Raw genomic sequence first — 13,756 nt, forward strand, 5'->3', positions numbered from 1 at the left:
AAAGGACACTCAGAGGGATTAGTAGCAAAACAGCAACGATAATAATAACTATAACCTCCGCCATCCCTGTGTCGGTTCAGCACACATCATAGGCTGGGTACAGCGCTGGCCGCTTTACATTCATTCTTTTGCCGATCCTCACCACACTCTCCCAAGATGGGTGAGAATCCCAGTCCCACAGGTGACGGGGGGAGGGCACCCAGCAGGTCAATGCCCAGGTCAGGGGAGAGCTCAGGCACCTGACTCCAGTCGGTGCTCAGCCGTGGCCCAGCTGAGCCTGGGGGCCTGCCCTCCTCCAGGGCTGCAGTTCTCATCCACTGAGCAGGTGGCAGAGCCAGCAGATGGGGGCGGGGCTCCTGCGTTTTACCTCGTGACGGTCACATCGCCTCAAATCCCTCTGAGAAGGAAGCTGAGAAAGCACTACACCCTCAACAACGAGCACTCAGAACCAGTCTGGAACTAAACGTTGCACACGTGCTGACTGAGCATTTGGACTTCATAGAAATTCTCAGATCATGGATGTGAGCACCCGCCTTGTCAGATGTGGAAGCTGAGGCACAGAGAGGTTAAGCAACTCGGCCAGAGGTCACACAGCTAGTAAATGGCAGAGCTGAGATACGAGCCCCAGCAGCCTGGCTTTTGAGCTCCTGCTGGTGAAATGTTCACTGTGGCCCCTACCTGAATCTGCTGTACTTACTTACAATCCACACCCAGCCGGTTTCCCGGGGGAGTTGGACCTGACTTCCAATGTAGGCACAGGGTGACTAAACTCAAAACGAGAGCGATCAGAATGCACACCGAGAGAGAGGAAGACCATTGTTCCTGAAGCCACGGGACACAATGCTCCTTGGGACACGAGGGCTAACTTGAACCTGAACTTCCTGGCAGCCAAGGCAAAAGGGGAAATACAGTGTCAGTAGATGAAAGGAAGCATACTTGGCTACTGCACAGGAAGAGGATGCTTTGGGCAGGGAAACTCCTTTTCCAGGGAAAGGGCTGTGAGGCGAGCACCTGGGGCTTCCCTGGGACCCAGCCAGCTGCACTTTCTCATCAGGGTGGGCAGGATCGGGGCTCCGGTGGGCTGGCTCCTGTGACTGAGCGCGGGCCCACTCTGCAGGGGGGGCGGGCAGTCCACCTCGCCACCGCTGCGAGTTTCCCCATCTCAGAGTGACAAAGACGGTGCCCATCCGTGGGCACCAGCTGCGTGCCAGCAGCTGATGTCAGGACTTGACACGTTTCACTTTTACGAGCATTTTCCGCTGTCAGAAACCGAGGCCCAGAAGAGCGAAGTGGCTTTGGGCCACAGTCACACACAGGGCAGAGGCGTCCGAGTGGAGGTGTCCCTCCCGCTCCCTCTGACTCCAGGCCCAGGCCTCCCCCAGGTGGCGCGGTCTCTGCTTGGCCGGTGACCAGAGCCTCCCCGAGGTGTCCTGCAGGCCCAGAGCAGGGCTTGTGTGGAGCGCCACCTCTCCTGACTCCAGTCCAGACTCTGTCCCTTGTACCCCCTGCCCCCTTTTGTGCCTCGCTCGCCGGGGGCCCCAGGCTCGGGCCCTCACTCTCCCCGGCCCCAGGCCCCCTCACCTTGGCCCACCTCCTCTTCTGGAAGGCAGAGGGAAGTTTTCTGGCTTTTCTTCGGAAATTCTGGCGCCACCCTATCGCCCAAGTTGGAATGAACGATTTATTTTTTCTTTCCTGGCACATTGTGAGTCCCAGTGGGAGACTAAACATGCCCTTGATGGTGTTTATTCCTGCAGATGAGGCCCAGCTGCGGAGGCGGGGCGTGTGTGCGCCTGAAGGGAAAGGACGGCCCTTGCAAGGCAGGGCTGTCTTTCCCGCTGCTTCCAGGCCCCCTGGGCAGGTGGGAGGGACGGAGCCCCCGGAAACGGCCTCCAGGCTGCTACCTGTCTTCCCTGCCCGGCACTTGGAGCCGCTGCTGTTTCCAAGGCAGCAACGGGGGCAGGGTAGGGGGGTGGGTCCTTGGGCCAGGCGGGTAGCCCCTCTCCACCAGCTGCCTCGTGTTTATAGAATGCAGAGTGGTGGCCAGGGCCTGGGCCTGGAACCCAAGTGCCCGTGTGGGAGCCCCTGCGCCGAGACCCTTGGCCCGTCGCCCACCCTCTCCTGGCCTCGTGCGCCGACTGCCGTGACCACACAGGTCCCCTGTTCCTTGTCTGCAATTCGGAAACCTGAAACCACTTTGAAATGCCCCCCGCCAAAACAAAACAAAACAAAACCATTCATAACTCATTTGGTGGCAAAATGGACCTGAACGGAAGTGAGGCTATTTGTGCCCTTGTGTCCTGCGCTCAGGTGCCCCTCGGGGATGTGAGTGGGAGACACTCGGGGCTGTGACACAGGCCCTGATCCCTTTGTGAAACTGGGACACTTCTCGGTGCTGGAGCACGTGGGTTCCCTGAGCACCCCAGCGACGTGGCGAAGGTGAAGGGCACCGACCCGTGGGAAGGGTGCAGTGCGGTGCCGGCCCGGAGCAGATGTTTGCTGGCATCTTTGTGAGGGCTATTGTTATTGTCACCGTCATTGACCTCGTTCATGCCGGGCGGGGGCCCAGTACGAGGCAGCTGTTGCCGCTGCGGCTGGTATCAATACCAGGGTTAGCAAGGGCTGTGGGAACCAGGAAGTGTGCAGCTCAGGTCCCCTGGCTGCTTCCTCACCTGTTTATTCAGCTTTTGTTCAGTGGGCAAAGGGCTGACCTGGGACTCAGGGGCCCCGTGTTCTAGGGTGGGCTCTGCCCCCAGTTGCCGTGTGTCCCTGGACAAGTTACCCAGCCTCTCTGAGCCTCAGGTGACCTCCTGGGCCATTCTGAGTTCTGCCAGTCTGGGGTTCTGACTGGTTCTCTGCAGGCAGGGGAGGGGAGGGGAGGGGAGGGGAGGAGCGGGTCAGGAGGAAGCAAGCAGGCTGACCGTGCTTCCCACAATGTGCTGGGCCCGGGGCCTACTGCACTTGTGCGGTCCGTTCTGCTACCCGCCTCCGCCCCCAACGACCTGCACAGGTGGGGTGCTGCGGCTCCGAGGGGTTGCGTCAGGGGCTCAGCAGAAAGGGGCTAAGAGCCTGGAGGGAAGTGGGCTTGCACGGCTTGGGTGGGAGCTGGGGGTTGGGGGTGGTGACAGTGTCTGTGTGCTCTGCAGAACGGGGGCGTCAGGGCAGCTGTGACTCCCTCCTCCTTCCCTCTCCCACCTGAGAAACCCAAAACAGGCACTGCGCAGGCGTCCTGAGGTACAGGTAGCAAAACAGGTTCCTTGAGGACAATGCGGGTCTGTGAGGTGTCTGCTGGCCGAGAGGGAAAAGGCAGCTAGAGTCAGGACGGGGAGAGGTGGCCTTTGTCTTCCCTTTTGGGAAGACAGAGGGCTGCGCCCAGCCTGTCCTTCTGGAAAGGGATTGTGGAAAAAAATGGGACAAAGACTCGTGAGCACCTGCTGGGCGCCAGGACGGGCCCTGCCCTCAGGAGCTTACCAGGTGACTGGGGGGTGGGGGGGAGTGGGGGGAGGACATGAAGTGGCCCCCCACTGAACCTGGGGTGTCTGGTTGTCTGGGTCACAGCGGACTTTCAGGAAAGACTCAGGTGGTCACTGAGAGTGGACCTGCCGCCCCACCACATGCACCACTGCTAAGGGGCCTCGTTTCCTGTCAGGATGCTGGGGGAAGCCTCAGAGCATTGGCAACACGCCGTGGGAACCCCGGGGAGAAGACAGGGAGACGTGGCCCACTGCACTGCATCTGGGGCACCTCGTTCTACGGGGACTTGACTCGTTAGAGTACAGAGGGTGGAGAGAGGTCGGGACACTGTCTCAGCGGGTAGCCAAAGGGGCCCAGAAACTTCCCCCAGAAAGGAGAGCGTAAAGGGAGACACGGTCGGTCTCAGACGTCTGAGCCATCTTTGTCCCCGGAGACAGCGGCTTGGCCGGTGCTGTCTGGTCCCAGCTGGGCCTGGGGGTGGGGGTGGGGGTGGGGGTGGGGGTGAGAACTCACACTGACGGTGGAAGTCCTCGGGGCTCCACTGAAAACGAAGCGCTGGTGCCGACAGGCCCCACCCTGTAGAGTGCTGTTGTGCGAGGGGCTGAGTTCCCCCTCAAAGGGAGCATTTAAGCAGAGCCTGGAGAAGTATGAGAAGGATTCTTATATTTAGATTATATTTAACCTCTCTGTGAAAAGCCACACTTCAGGATGAAATAAAAGCACAGATTGGCAGAGAAAGGCGGGGGGAGTCATCCCGGGGGACGGTGGGGTCTCCCGGCAGGTGGACCCAGTGAGCGGCTTGTTGAGGTCGCGGGGTCCTGGGGCTGCACACATCAGTTTACGGTCCCCTCTGCTGACTGCCGGCTGTGTGATCTTGGGAAGCTGTTCTGACTCCGGGCGGCCTCCATTTTCTCTTGGGAAACGGGAGGATGGCGTTGGTTGGGGCCAGGGCTGGCTTCTTAGGCGTGTGGCCTAAGTGTAGGGGTCCCACACTCACAAGGGTCCTGCCCTTGGCGTGATGCTCTGCTGCTGCTGTTTTGAAATTCTTGGTCATTTCTGAGCAAGGGCCCTGCGCTCTCCTCTTGCCCTGGGCTGTAAACGGTGCAGTTCTTTCCCGGGCAGGGCCCTTGACCTCCTGCAGCAGCGATCCCGCGGAAGGCAGCCGCTGGCTGCAGGCCCAGCTGGGCGCAGGTGCCCGCAGGCAGTCAGCAGGACCCCGTCCCCTCTCCGTCCCCAGCCTGCTCTCCTCCGTGGCTCCCTCTCAGGTGGGCCACCCGCAGTGGAGCCCAAGGTGGCCACCTGCAGCCCAGGCCCTCCTCCCATCAGATTAGCTGAAAGAGAGGGCCCAGGACCCACGCGTGTGACCCTGGGACATGGACTCACCCCTAAACCCCTCGCTGTTCCCAGGACATGAAAGGCATCCAAGTGGCAGCCTGGGTCTCTACCTGCCTGTGGCCACAAGGAAGGGAGGTGGGGGCAGGACTTCCAGCCACATGGGTGGGCTGAGGGTGCTGACCCCTCAGGACAGGAACTGTTATTGCAGGAAGAAGGGAGGGCAGGTGCAGGCCGGTCAGGAACCACGGAGGCATCCCCTGTAGGGGCGAAGCGAGCATCGTCTCCCTGTCTCCCTGCTCCTCCTCGTCTCAGGAACAGCCCGGTTGTCTGCGCGACATCCACGTGGGCATTGGGATCCCAAGACACCAGCTCCAAGCTGAACCAGCCCCTGCAGCCGTGGTCCCTGTGGCTCAGCTGTGGCCCTCAGCCACATTCGGGGCTGGAGGACGAGCCGGCGTTCCCATGGAAACCACCCCGTCTCGGTGGAAAGCACAGTTTCCACCCCTTCTCATTTCAGGAGGGCCCGAAACAGGGAAGTTGGGGCTGCTGTGGCCACCACACTGGGGTGCAAATAGAGCCCGATCGGAGGGGAAGGCCAGTGAGGAGGATGTGGGAAGGGTGGTTTTCCAAGCAAATATTTCTGGGGAACCCCCTTCTTTTCTTGCCTCAGAAATCGTTGAGGCAGAGGTGGGGATGGTCGGGGCACAGAGAGCCAAGGTCCGCAGGTCGGCAGCCCCAGCCATGGGACACGGGCAAACCACTGGGCTTCTCTGGGCCCCTCTTGAAAGTGCTCTGACCTACTTCAAGGTGCGGCCGTGTGGTTAAAATGCCAGTAGAGCGGAATGGGTAAAAACGGGGTTTAGAATCAGATGGGCCTGAGTCTAAACCTCAGCTTTTCTGCTTTTGGGCTGTGTGACCTTGAGCAAGTTAATGAACCTCTCTGAGCCTTGTTTTCTGCCTCTGTAAAATGAGGGAACGAGGTCAGCACCCAGACCATAGGTCTGCTCTGAGGATTAAAGTGAGATAACATTAAAATACTTAGCATAGCACCGGGTGCAGAGCAAGCATTTGATAAATGTTAGCCACTCCTATTGCTGTGATTAGTTACTGACAGGAAAGCTTTGTACATCGTAGAGAGCTCTGAGTAAGTAAACATAAGCAACATGCAAAGAGTTTTATGGAGAGGAAAGGGCAGAGGGAGGTCCTGGGGGCCGGTTTCCCCAGGTTCGTGATGGGAGGGGCCGGGATCCGGGCCTCAGGTCCATCTGGAGGAAGTGGTTGCTCTGAACCGAGCATTCGGGGCTGCCCGTGGGGAGCTGGCGGAAGTCCCGCACCCAGGGTTCTGAACCAGGCTCCGAAAGCCCCTGCCTGGAAGCACCTGTCCCCTCTCCCTAATCCCCTTTTCTCAGGAACTGAGGGGCAGGTGGGCAGCCATCCCCTCCGTGCCCCTGCCCCTCTCAGGCCCCCCACTGTGGGTCCCACGGCCAGCCGGTGCATGCGTGTGTGCGGAGAAGGGCCTCAGGCAAAGTCCACAGGAGAGGCTGGGTGCGGCCGGGCCGGGCCAGGCCAGGCTGGCTCCGGGGCCCCCTCCCACCTGGGCGGAAGGCCCTGCCCTCAGCTCTCCAGGCCGGTTTTGCCTCCCTTTGCATAGCTGACTCGTTCCAGAGGAGCTGCTGCTGCTGCTGATGCGAGCTCCTCTGTTCAGGGCCCCAGGGAAAGGCCTTGGTCGCTGGGTCCTTTTGATCACTGTACCCCTCATCCACCTTATTTGTAAATTTGTAAATCAGAGTTTTCTCTGTGGGGTTAGTGAAAAGCAGGGCGTGACTGTCTTCCTCAGGGAGGGCCCCTGACAGCCTGAGCATGGTGGTGGTGGCGAGCAGCACAGTCAGGATGTGGATTCTGTGGGGCCCAGGAGCAGGCGTGCGGGTTAACCCGGAGGGTGCGCAAGGACTGCTGGGTGCTCGGGGAGTAGCGGTGGTGATGCACATTCCTGGCCGTGGACGCTGCACACCTGCCCAGTCCTGGAAACAAATGGGCACGCAATGACCATCCCATGAAGAAAGCACGTGCCCTGGCCAGTGGGGCTCTGTTGGTTGGAGCGTCTTCCCATAAACCAAAAGGTCGCAGGTTCAATTCCCAGGCAGAGCACATAGCTGGTCCTCAGCCAGGGCCTGTGCAAAAGGCAACCGATCAATGTCTGTCTCTCTCATATCGATGTTTTTCTCCCTCCCTTCCCCTCTCTCTGAAATCAATAAACATGTCCTGAGGTGAGGGAGGAAAAAAAGAAAGAAAAAAATGCAGGGCATTCTTTGTAGGATAAGGAGGGCCTGGGAGGGGTTGGGGAGGGGATAGGGAAGGGATGGTATTCTGAGGGGTGGTCCCGGAAGGCCTTGCGGAGGAGGCGGCATTTGAACAGGGACCTGAAGGAAGTACCGGAGTGAGTTATGTTGATGTTGGGGGGAAGAGCTTCCAGGCAGAAGAAACAGTAAGTGCAAAGTCCCCGGGGCAGGAGCGAGACTCACACAAAGGCAGCACGGAGACCCGTGTAACAGAAGCAGAGGAGGCAAGAGCAGAAGCAGCGAGGTCTGGGAAGAGCACTGCGGGCCACTGAGAGGGTGTTGGCATTTCTCCTGAGAGCGCAGGAAGCCACTGGGAGGCTTTCAGCCATGGCACGGGAGGGTTCACCTTTAAAGGGTCATGTGGCTGCTGGGTGCCGAACAGGCTGCGGGCCGGGCGTGGTTGGCCCCGGTTGCACTGGGCTCTGCGTGGTGACAGGTAGGCAGTGTCAGGAAAGTGGCTGGGGTGGACAATGAAATGCTCTCACACTGTAAGCATGCCCCCAGGCCGGGACGTTAGGGTGGGGAGAGGCAGTCTGAGTAGCTGTGACCACAGGTGGGGCATGGGATTCCGGAATCTGACCTCCATCCTTGCTCTCCTCTCTGCAGGTGAAGCAGGAGATGGGCAGCATCGTGATCAAGCTCATCCGGGACTACAAGGACGGCGAGAAGGACAGGCTGCAGCAGGGCTGGGACTACGTGCAGGCTCAGGTAGGGCTGGGGGCAGGGCAGCGTGAGGTCCGGGCCTGTTTGTGTCTGTGCGTCGGGGTCTGGGGTCCACGTGCCCAGCAGGGTGTGTTAGCGAGCTTGTGTGTGAGTGTGCATCTGAGGGGCACGGGGGGCACTGAGGTGCCCTCTCATCCTGACACCTCAGCCCCCACCACAACTGCTTCTCAGGGGCCCCAGAGCTTCGAAGCTGTGCCCTGGCTTTCAGGGCTTCCTGCAATGGCAGGGGGCTGGCGCGGGGGGGGGGGGGTGTTGCTGCTCTCAGCCCTCCCATCTCAAGCCAGGTGGGCGAGTGTTGGCAGCTCTGCCCTGGAGGTTAAGAAACTGGGTGCCGGGTGTGAGTGGAGACTACCTCTAGGGAGGAGCCCGTGGAAACCTCCAGGGGTAGGGGGGTAGGAACGTTCTATTCAAACCCTGTCCAGGCGCTGGTCCTGCCAGGATGGAGGTACAGCCTCAGCACGCCGGGTTTGTGTGCTCTAGCGTGTGCGTGCTCCACCTCAGCTAGAGTGGGGGAGCTGGAGACCACCGACTGGCCAACAGTGGACGGCCAACTGACAGACAGACGGGCGTACTGACGGAATGACCGGGAGGATGAACGACTGGCAGGCTAACTGAGTGACTGACTGGCTGAGTGGATAAATGGCCATCCGCGGGGTTCCCAGCCTGCCTTGGTGGTGGCCCAGCCGCCACACACACAGATCGGCATCACTGATCCGGTCCTGGCTGCCCCCTCGTTCATGGCCCCAGGTGCTGTGTGTCCTAGGCCAGGCCCCGCCTCCTCTGGGCTGCAGCCTCCTCCAATGGGGACACTGGGTACAAGTCAGGACCTGCTGGCCCTGGCTGGCCGCAGGAGAGTTTGGAGACTGAAGGGGGACTTTGTCCAGGAGGCACTGGCACACTGGTTTTCTGGGCTGTGGGAAGGGGAAGGGGATGTTTTCTGGCTGACGAGCCTCGCAGATTTTCCGTGAGGACCAGGTGAGGCCAGGCAGGAGGGCCTGAGCCGGCCAGAGGCTTGGCGCACCCAGGAAGGCCCTCTCATCACACCTTTAGCTTGACGCACAATTGCTGAGACACTTTGCTAACATTCGAGGGAGTCGAGGTGCCCCAGAATGAGCAAGTGCCACCTCTCAAGGAGCCCTGGGGAAAAGCGGGTCCCTGGGGAGATGAGCGTCCCACCACGGGAGGTGGTTGGCTGCTGGGGGGGGGGGGGGTCCTGCAGCCGGCAAGTCCTCTAGATGATTCTGATGTCTGTCGGATGCTGCTTGGGGTGGTGGTTAAGAAAGCAGACTGTAGCCCTGGCTGGTGTGGCTCTGCCATGCCAATCTTTCTGCCAGAGAGGAGGCAGCCAGGCAACTGCTACATAAAAAACACAACCTGGAGCCTGAGAACGCTGAGCATGCTTGGCACGCCCCCTGCTGGCCACTGGGCTGCTTGTCCGAGGCTCCTCGAGGAGATGGATAGGAAGCAGGTGGGAAACTCACCACGCGCTGGGCGCACTGGCCCGCAGCTTTCCCTTGCAGCTCATTTGATCCTCCCAGGGATCCTGACGTCCTGGGTATTGCCATCCCATTCTCTAGATGAGCAAACGAGCTCAAAAAGGGCAGCGGCTTGCCCACGCATGGGGCAGGGCCAGGGTTTGAAAGGAGCCTTGCCCCCACTCTGCTCTGCTTAGTCGGGCCGTTCCCAGCCCAGGCCCAGCCCCGAGATCCCAATCCTGTCGGGAACTCCAGCCCAGATGTGATCCGAAGCCTCTTGGGGTCCCCTTCTTGAGCCCCATGGAGGCCCCTTGTAGCACACGGAGCCCAGAAAGTCTTTCGTCCCCTCTAGAATGAGAGCATTTCCTCCCCTACAAAGGCGGAATGGACTATGTCCCCCTTTTCACTTGGGCAGCCAGGAAGCTCAGAGGCAAACCACAGTGGCAGCACACTCTTAGCCCCTGAAAGTGGACCCAGCCTTTCCCGAGCAATTACTGCACTCTCCAGACATGCGCTGGGCGCTCCACCTGCCTCAGCCATTTGGTCCCTGTAACAGCCCTTGGAAGATAGAAATCTTGTTACCCCATTTTGCAGATAAGGAAACTGAGGTCAGTACTTTGACCAAAGCTGAGCAGCTGGTAGGGGGCAGAGCTGGGATTTGAACCCAGTATCCTGACTCCAGACCCCACGCTCTTAACCAGAGGTTATCTGCCCTCCTATTTGTCCCCACACCTGTGTTCTGCCTTTCAACTTGAACTTTTCTCCTGTTCTGCTTTATGTTTTTGCTGGTCCTGATGTTTCCTTCCGACTGTTTAGTAGTTTGTGGTATGTATTTCCTGAAAGCCCCTTTAAGCCCTTTGTGGCTCACGGAAGCCGCAGTGAGACCTAAACTCGGATCCCGGCGGTGTGGCCGGGACCAGGGAGGCCTGCAAGTGGCAGCTCTGAGCCTCTTTCCGGGGAGGCCCCGCCTCTGCCAGGAGGGGCAGCCTGCCTGCGTGGGCACGGGGCCTGAGCAGCCTGTCCCCTCTTGGTCCAGGGCAAGTGCTGTGGCTGGGCCAGCCCCTACAACTGGACGGAAAACGCTGAGCTCATGAACCGCACCACCGTCACCTACCCCTGCTCCTGCGAGGTCAAGGACGACAACAACAACAGCAGCAGCTACCTCACGAGTAACGGCTTCTGCGAGCATCCCAGCAGCAACATGACCCAGAGTGGCAACAATCCCGACTACTGGCCTGTGTATCAGGATGTACGTAGGGGGCTGTGGGGCCAGGGGCTGGGCTCGGGGACCCCCGCGGGTTCAGGTGCCCCGGCCACCCCAGCTCCCCTGGGCTCCCGCTCCCTCTGTCCACCTGCTCTTCCTGCTTTTTGACCCATTTGTTCCCTCGCCATTTGCACCTCTGTTACATACCCATTAACTTATCTGCTGAAGAAACTCTCTTTACGCAGAGCCCTCTGGGCGGGGAGTGGCCCCTCTTGGTGGTTCTGCGTGCCGGGGACAGGGGGACGTGGCGGGACTCGGGCCGACACGGCTGCGTTCTCCCCTGCAGGGCTGCATGCAGAAGGTGCAGGAGTGGCTGCAGGACAACCTGGGCATCATCCTGGGCGTGTGTGTGGGCATCGCTTTCATTGAGGTCTGTGTCCCCTCCCCGCGGCCCTGTCTGTGCTCTGTCCCCCCGGACTGTCCCTGCTCTGTGGGTGTCCTGGAGGAGGCTGAGGCCATCAGCTTCCAGAGGCCCCATTGTTACCGAATGGAACCCGTAGGGGGGTGCGGGGGGCCCAGACACTGTCATCGAAATGAGTCCCCTCCCCCGGGGTCCTTCTGTCACTGTGGGTTCTTTGCCTGCTGCCCTCAGGAATGGTGGCTCTCAAGGCCAGAGTCTGGTAAAGAGGAAAGGAACTTTTTATTCAAAAGTTATATAGGTTTAGGGTAATGGCAGAATGTCACTGTTCAAACCCCAAAGTCCCTTAAAAACACCCACAAACACACACAGCCCTTACTTTCCCGCCTTTGCCCAGTCCGGCCAGTCCCAGAACGTGCCGATCAGAAGTGCCATCCTCCAGAGAAAAAGAGCAGAAGTCCGCAGCTCCCTCCTCCCGGTTCCTCCCAGTCCTCCGTGATGGGCTGGGCAGGGCAGGTCTCCCACGGTCCCCCACACCATCGGCTGTGTCACCGGGCCATCTCCAGTTCTTAGTCCAGAGCCCCGTGGCACCTCCTCGTGGCCCACCAGCAAGAGTCCTTTTGCCCCTTTCCTTCCTGCTTGGTCTCACATTGTTCCCCGTCCCCCCTGGCGGCCTGCCTTAAGTTTAAATCCCAGCCTAGAGCCTCCTCTGCAACCCCATTTCCAACTCTGCCCACAATCGGCTACACCTGCCAGCGCTCCCGCATTTTTCTGCCTTTCTGGGCTGCCATAGTAAGTCCTGGCAGGCGTGGCCCCGGGGCGTGGAGCGAACCGTCTCCAAGCTCTCACACGGGCACTGTAACCAGGGGGAGCTGCCTCCCAGGTACATCAGGGGTCTAAGTTATGCATGCCTTCTGGCTCCATTCTGGCTGGAAGACTAGTCTGCTGTTACTGATATACAAAATATCTGTTTTTGCATATCAGGTATGAAGCTGGCCGGCAAAATAACTCTCAATGGCCCTGCTCCATGTGTCCCTGCCCCCAGCCTGGCCTATTATCCTATATTCTGGAGCACCCCAAGTTCTGGACCCCGTCACAGTGTGGCAAGGCTGGCCTGAGCATGGGCCCTCTCTGGCCCCCCACTGCCTGAATCACAGGCTGGTGGGGAGGCTGTGGCTGGGGCCCCTCTCGGTCCCTGTGTGCTGAGCTGGGGTCTTGGGGGGACTGGGCAGCCCCACACCCTCTGACTCTCGCCCTCTCCCTCCACAGCTCCTGGGGATGCTCCTGTCCATCTGCTTGTGCCGGCACATCCATTCCGAAGACTACAGCAAGGTCCCCAAGTACTGAGGCAGCTGCTGTCCCCACCTCCCTGCCCGTCCCCCCACCTCAGGGCTCTCCCTGGGGGAGCTTGGCGTCTCCCTGGCTCCCTCCCCCAGGCCTGCCTTCCAACTCACTGCCAAGGCCCCTTGCCCATTCTATGCTCTGTGCTGGCTGGAAATGAGGGGCCTTCTGGGGCCTGGGCCCCACTCCCTGCCTTTCCGCCTCTGGCCTTGAGCCCGGCTGTTCTGTGGCTCCTCCGCTCACTGCCCACCGGGGTTCTCCGAGCAGCTCGGAGAAAACACCCCCGCAGCATCTCTGCACAGGTGGGCTGGGTCTCTACCTGCCTCTGGGGATGTATATATTGTATGGGGGAAAGTGTATTAAAAATTGGGGGGGGATGTAGATAAGGTACTCTGGGCTGTCAGGGGACTGCCCACTGCGTGGGTCAACTTTTTCTCCACTACGATGCTTAGACCTTTGGCTTTCACATTTTCATGAAAGGCTGTGGGAGAGGGTGGGCTTCGCCTGATGTTAGGGGCGGCACCTTCCCCAGGCCTGGCCCCGCCCCGCCCAGGCAGCTCAGATCCGCCTGGGCCATGTCCTGGGAGCAAGACCCGGATGAGCTCGGCCCAGCAGGGCCTGGCCCGGCCCTGGGCTGCTTAGGGAATCAGGGGTGCGTCCTCGGGGTATGGCGCAGAGCTGACCCTGCGTCCTCCGGCCCCTGAGCCGTCCAGGGAAGCGGGAAGGATGCTTTCCCTCGTCCTCTGCCTCCCGGGAAGTGGGTGGGTGAGGCTGCGCTTTGTAGGGGAGTGGGAAGGGGCTCCACGCACAGTTCTGTAAAGCATACTCAAGATATGAAGACTGACTATTAAAGATGATTTGTAACAACCCAGCCTGACTTGGGGGTGCTGCTTCTCGAGCTGCAGGAGGACCGGAGGGGAGAGAGAGGGCGAACGGCACGGCTGGGTCCGCAGGGAAGAGCGGCGGGCACCTCACGGCTGTCCCCGAGGGCAGGGACCCTTTCTCAGCATCTCTGGCCCCCCGTCCAGACTGGCGCCTGAGGAGTGCGTGACGCCCCATTCTGGTCTCCCTGCCTGGCTGCCCACGTGGCTGGAGTTCGATCTGTGTATCGAAACGAGCATAGACTGTACCTCTAGGTTCCTGCCTCTGAGCCCCGGGAACAGGTGCACGACGGAGCCTCGGGGGAAGACTGGGTTCTCTCTAGAGCATCTGTTTTCGACAAAGGAAGGAATCACTTTCACATTAAAGAAATGTGAAGGAGTAAGGTGTGCAGAAGAACTCAGGGACTTCAAAGATGCAGTGTGGGACTTTAAAGGAAGCTCCTACTGGTCACAGAGGGTGAGCCCCGCACACCCCGTGCTCAGCCTCGGAAGCCCAGAGGAGGTGTTCTGCCTGGGCAGCTGCTTTACACGTGGAAGGCGGGGGAGAAGCCTGAGTAGGAGGCACCTTT

The 13,756-nt window shown here is 60.0% G+C and overlaps 1 protein-coding gene across 4 annotated transcripts in view; it reads left to right on the forward strand.

Annotated features, from left to right (window-relative positions):
• Positions 1-13,175, forward strand: part of CD82 (CD82 molecule) — a 52,178-nt gene extending 39,003 nt beyond the window's left edge. For 3 of the 4 annotated variants that reach the window (XM_036029273.1, XM_036029272.1, XM_036029274.1), the window contains 4 exons: positions 7,752-7,853; positions 10,380-10,592; positions 10,894-10,977; positions 12,235-13,175. In XM_036029273.1, the coding sequence (XP_035885166.1) occupies positions 7,752-7,853; positions 10,380-10,592; positions 10,894-10,977; positions 12,235-12,312 (477 nt within the window). In that variant the 3' untranslated portion in view covers positions 12,313-13,175. Of the gene's footprint in view, positions 1-7,751; positions 10,593-10,893; positions 10,978-12,234 lie in introns of all 4 variants that reach the window. The other variant, XR_004903969.1, reaches the window with a different exon arrangement.
• Positions 13,176-13,756: the final 581 nt, after the last annotated feature.

This window comes from Phyllostomus discolor, chromosome 6 (genome assembly GCF_004126475.2).
Source record: "Phyllostomus discolor isolate MPI-MPIP mPhyDis1 chromosome 6, mPhyDis1.pri.v3, whole genome shotgun sequence".
Taxonomy (NCBI): domain Eukaryota; kingdom Metazoa; phylum Chordata; class Mammalia; order Chiroptera; family Phyllostomidae; genus Phyllostomus; species Phyllostomus discolor.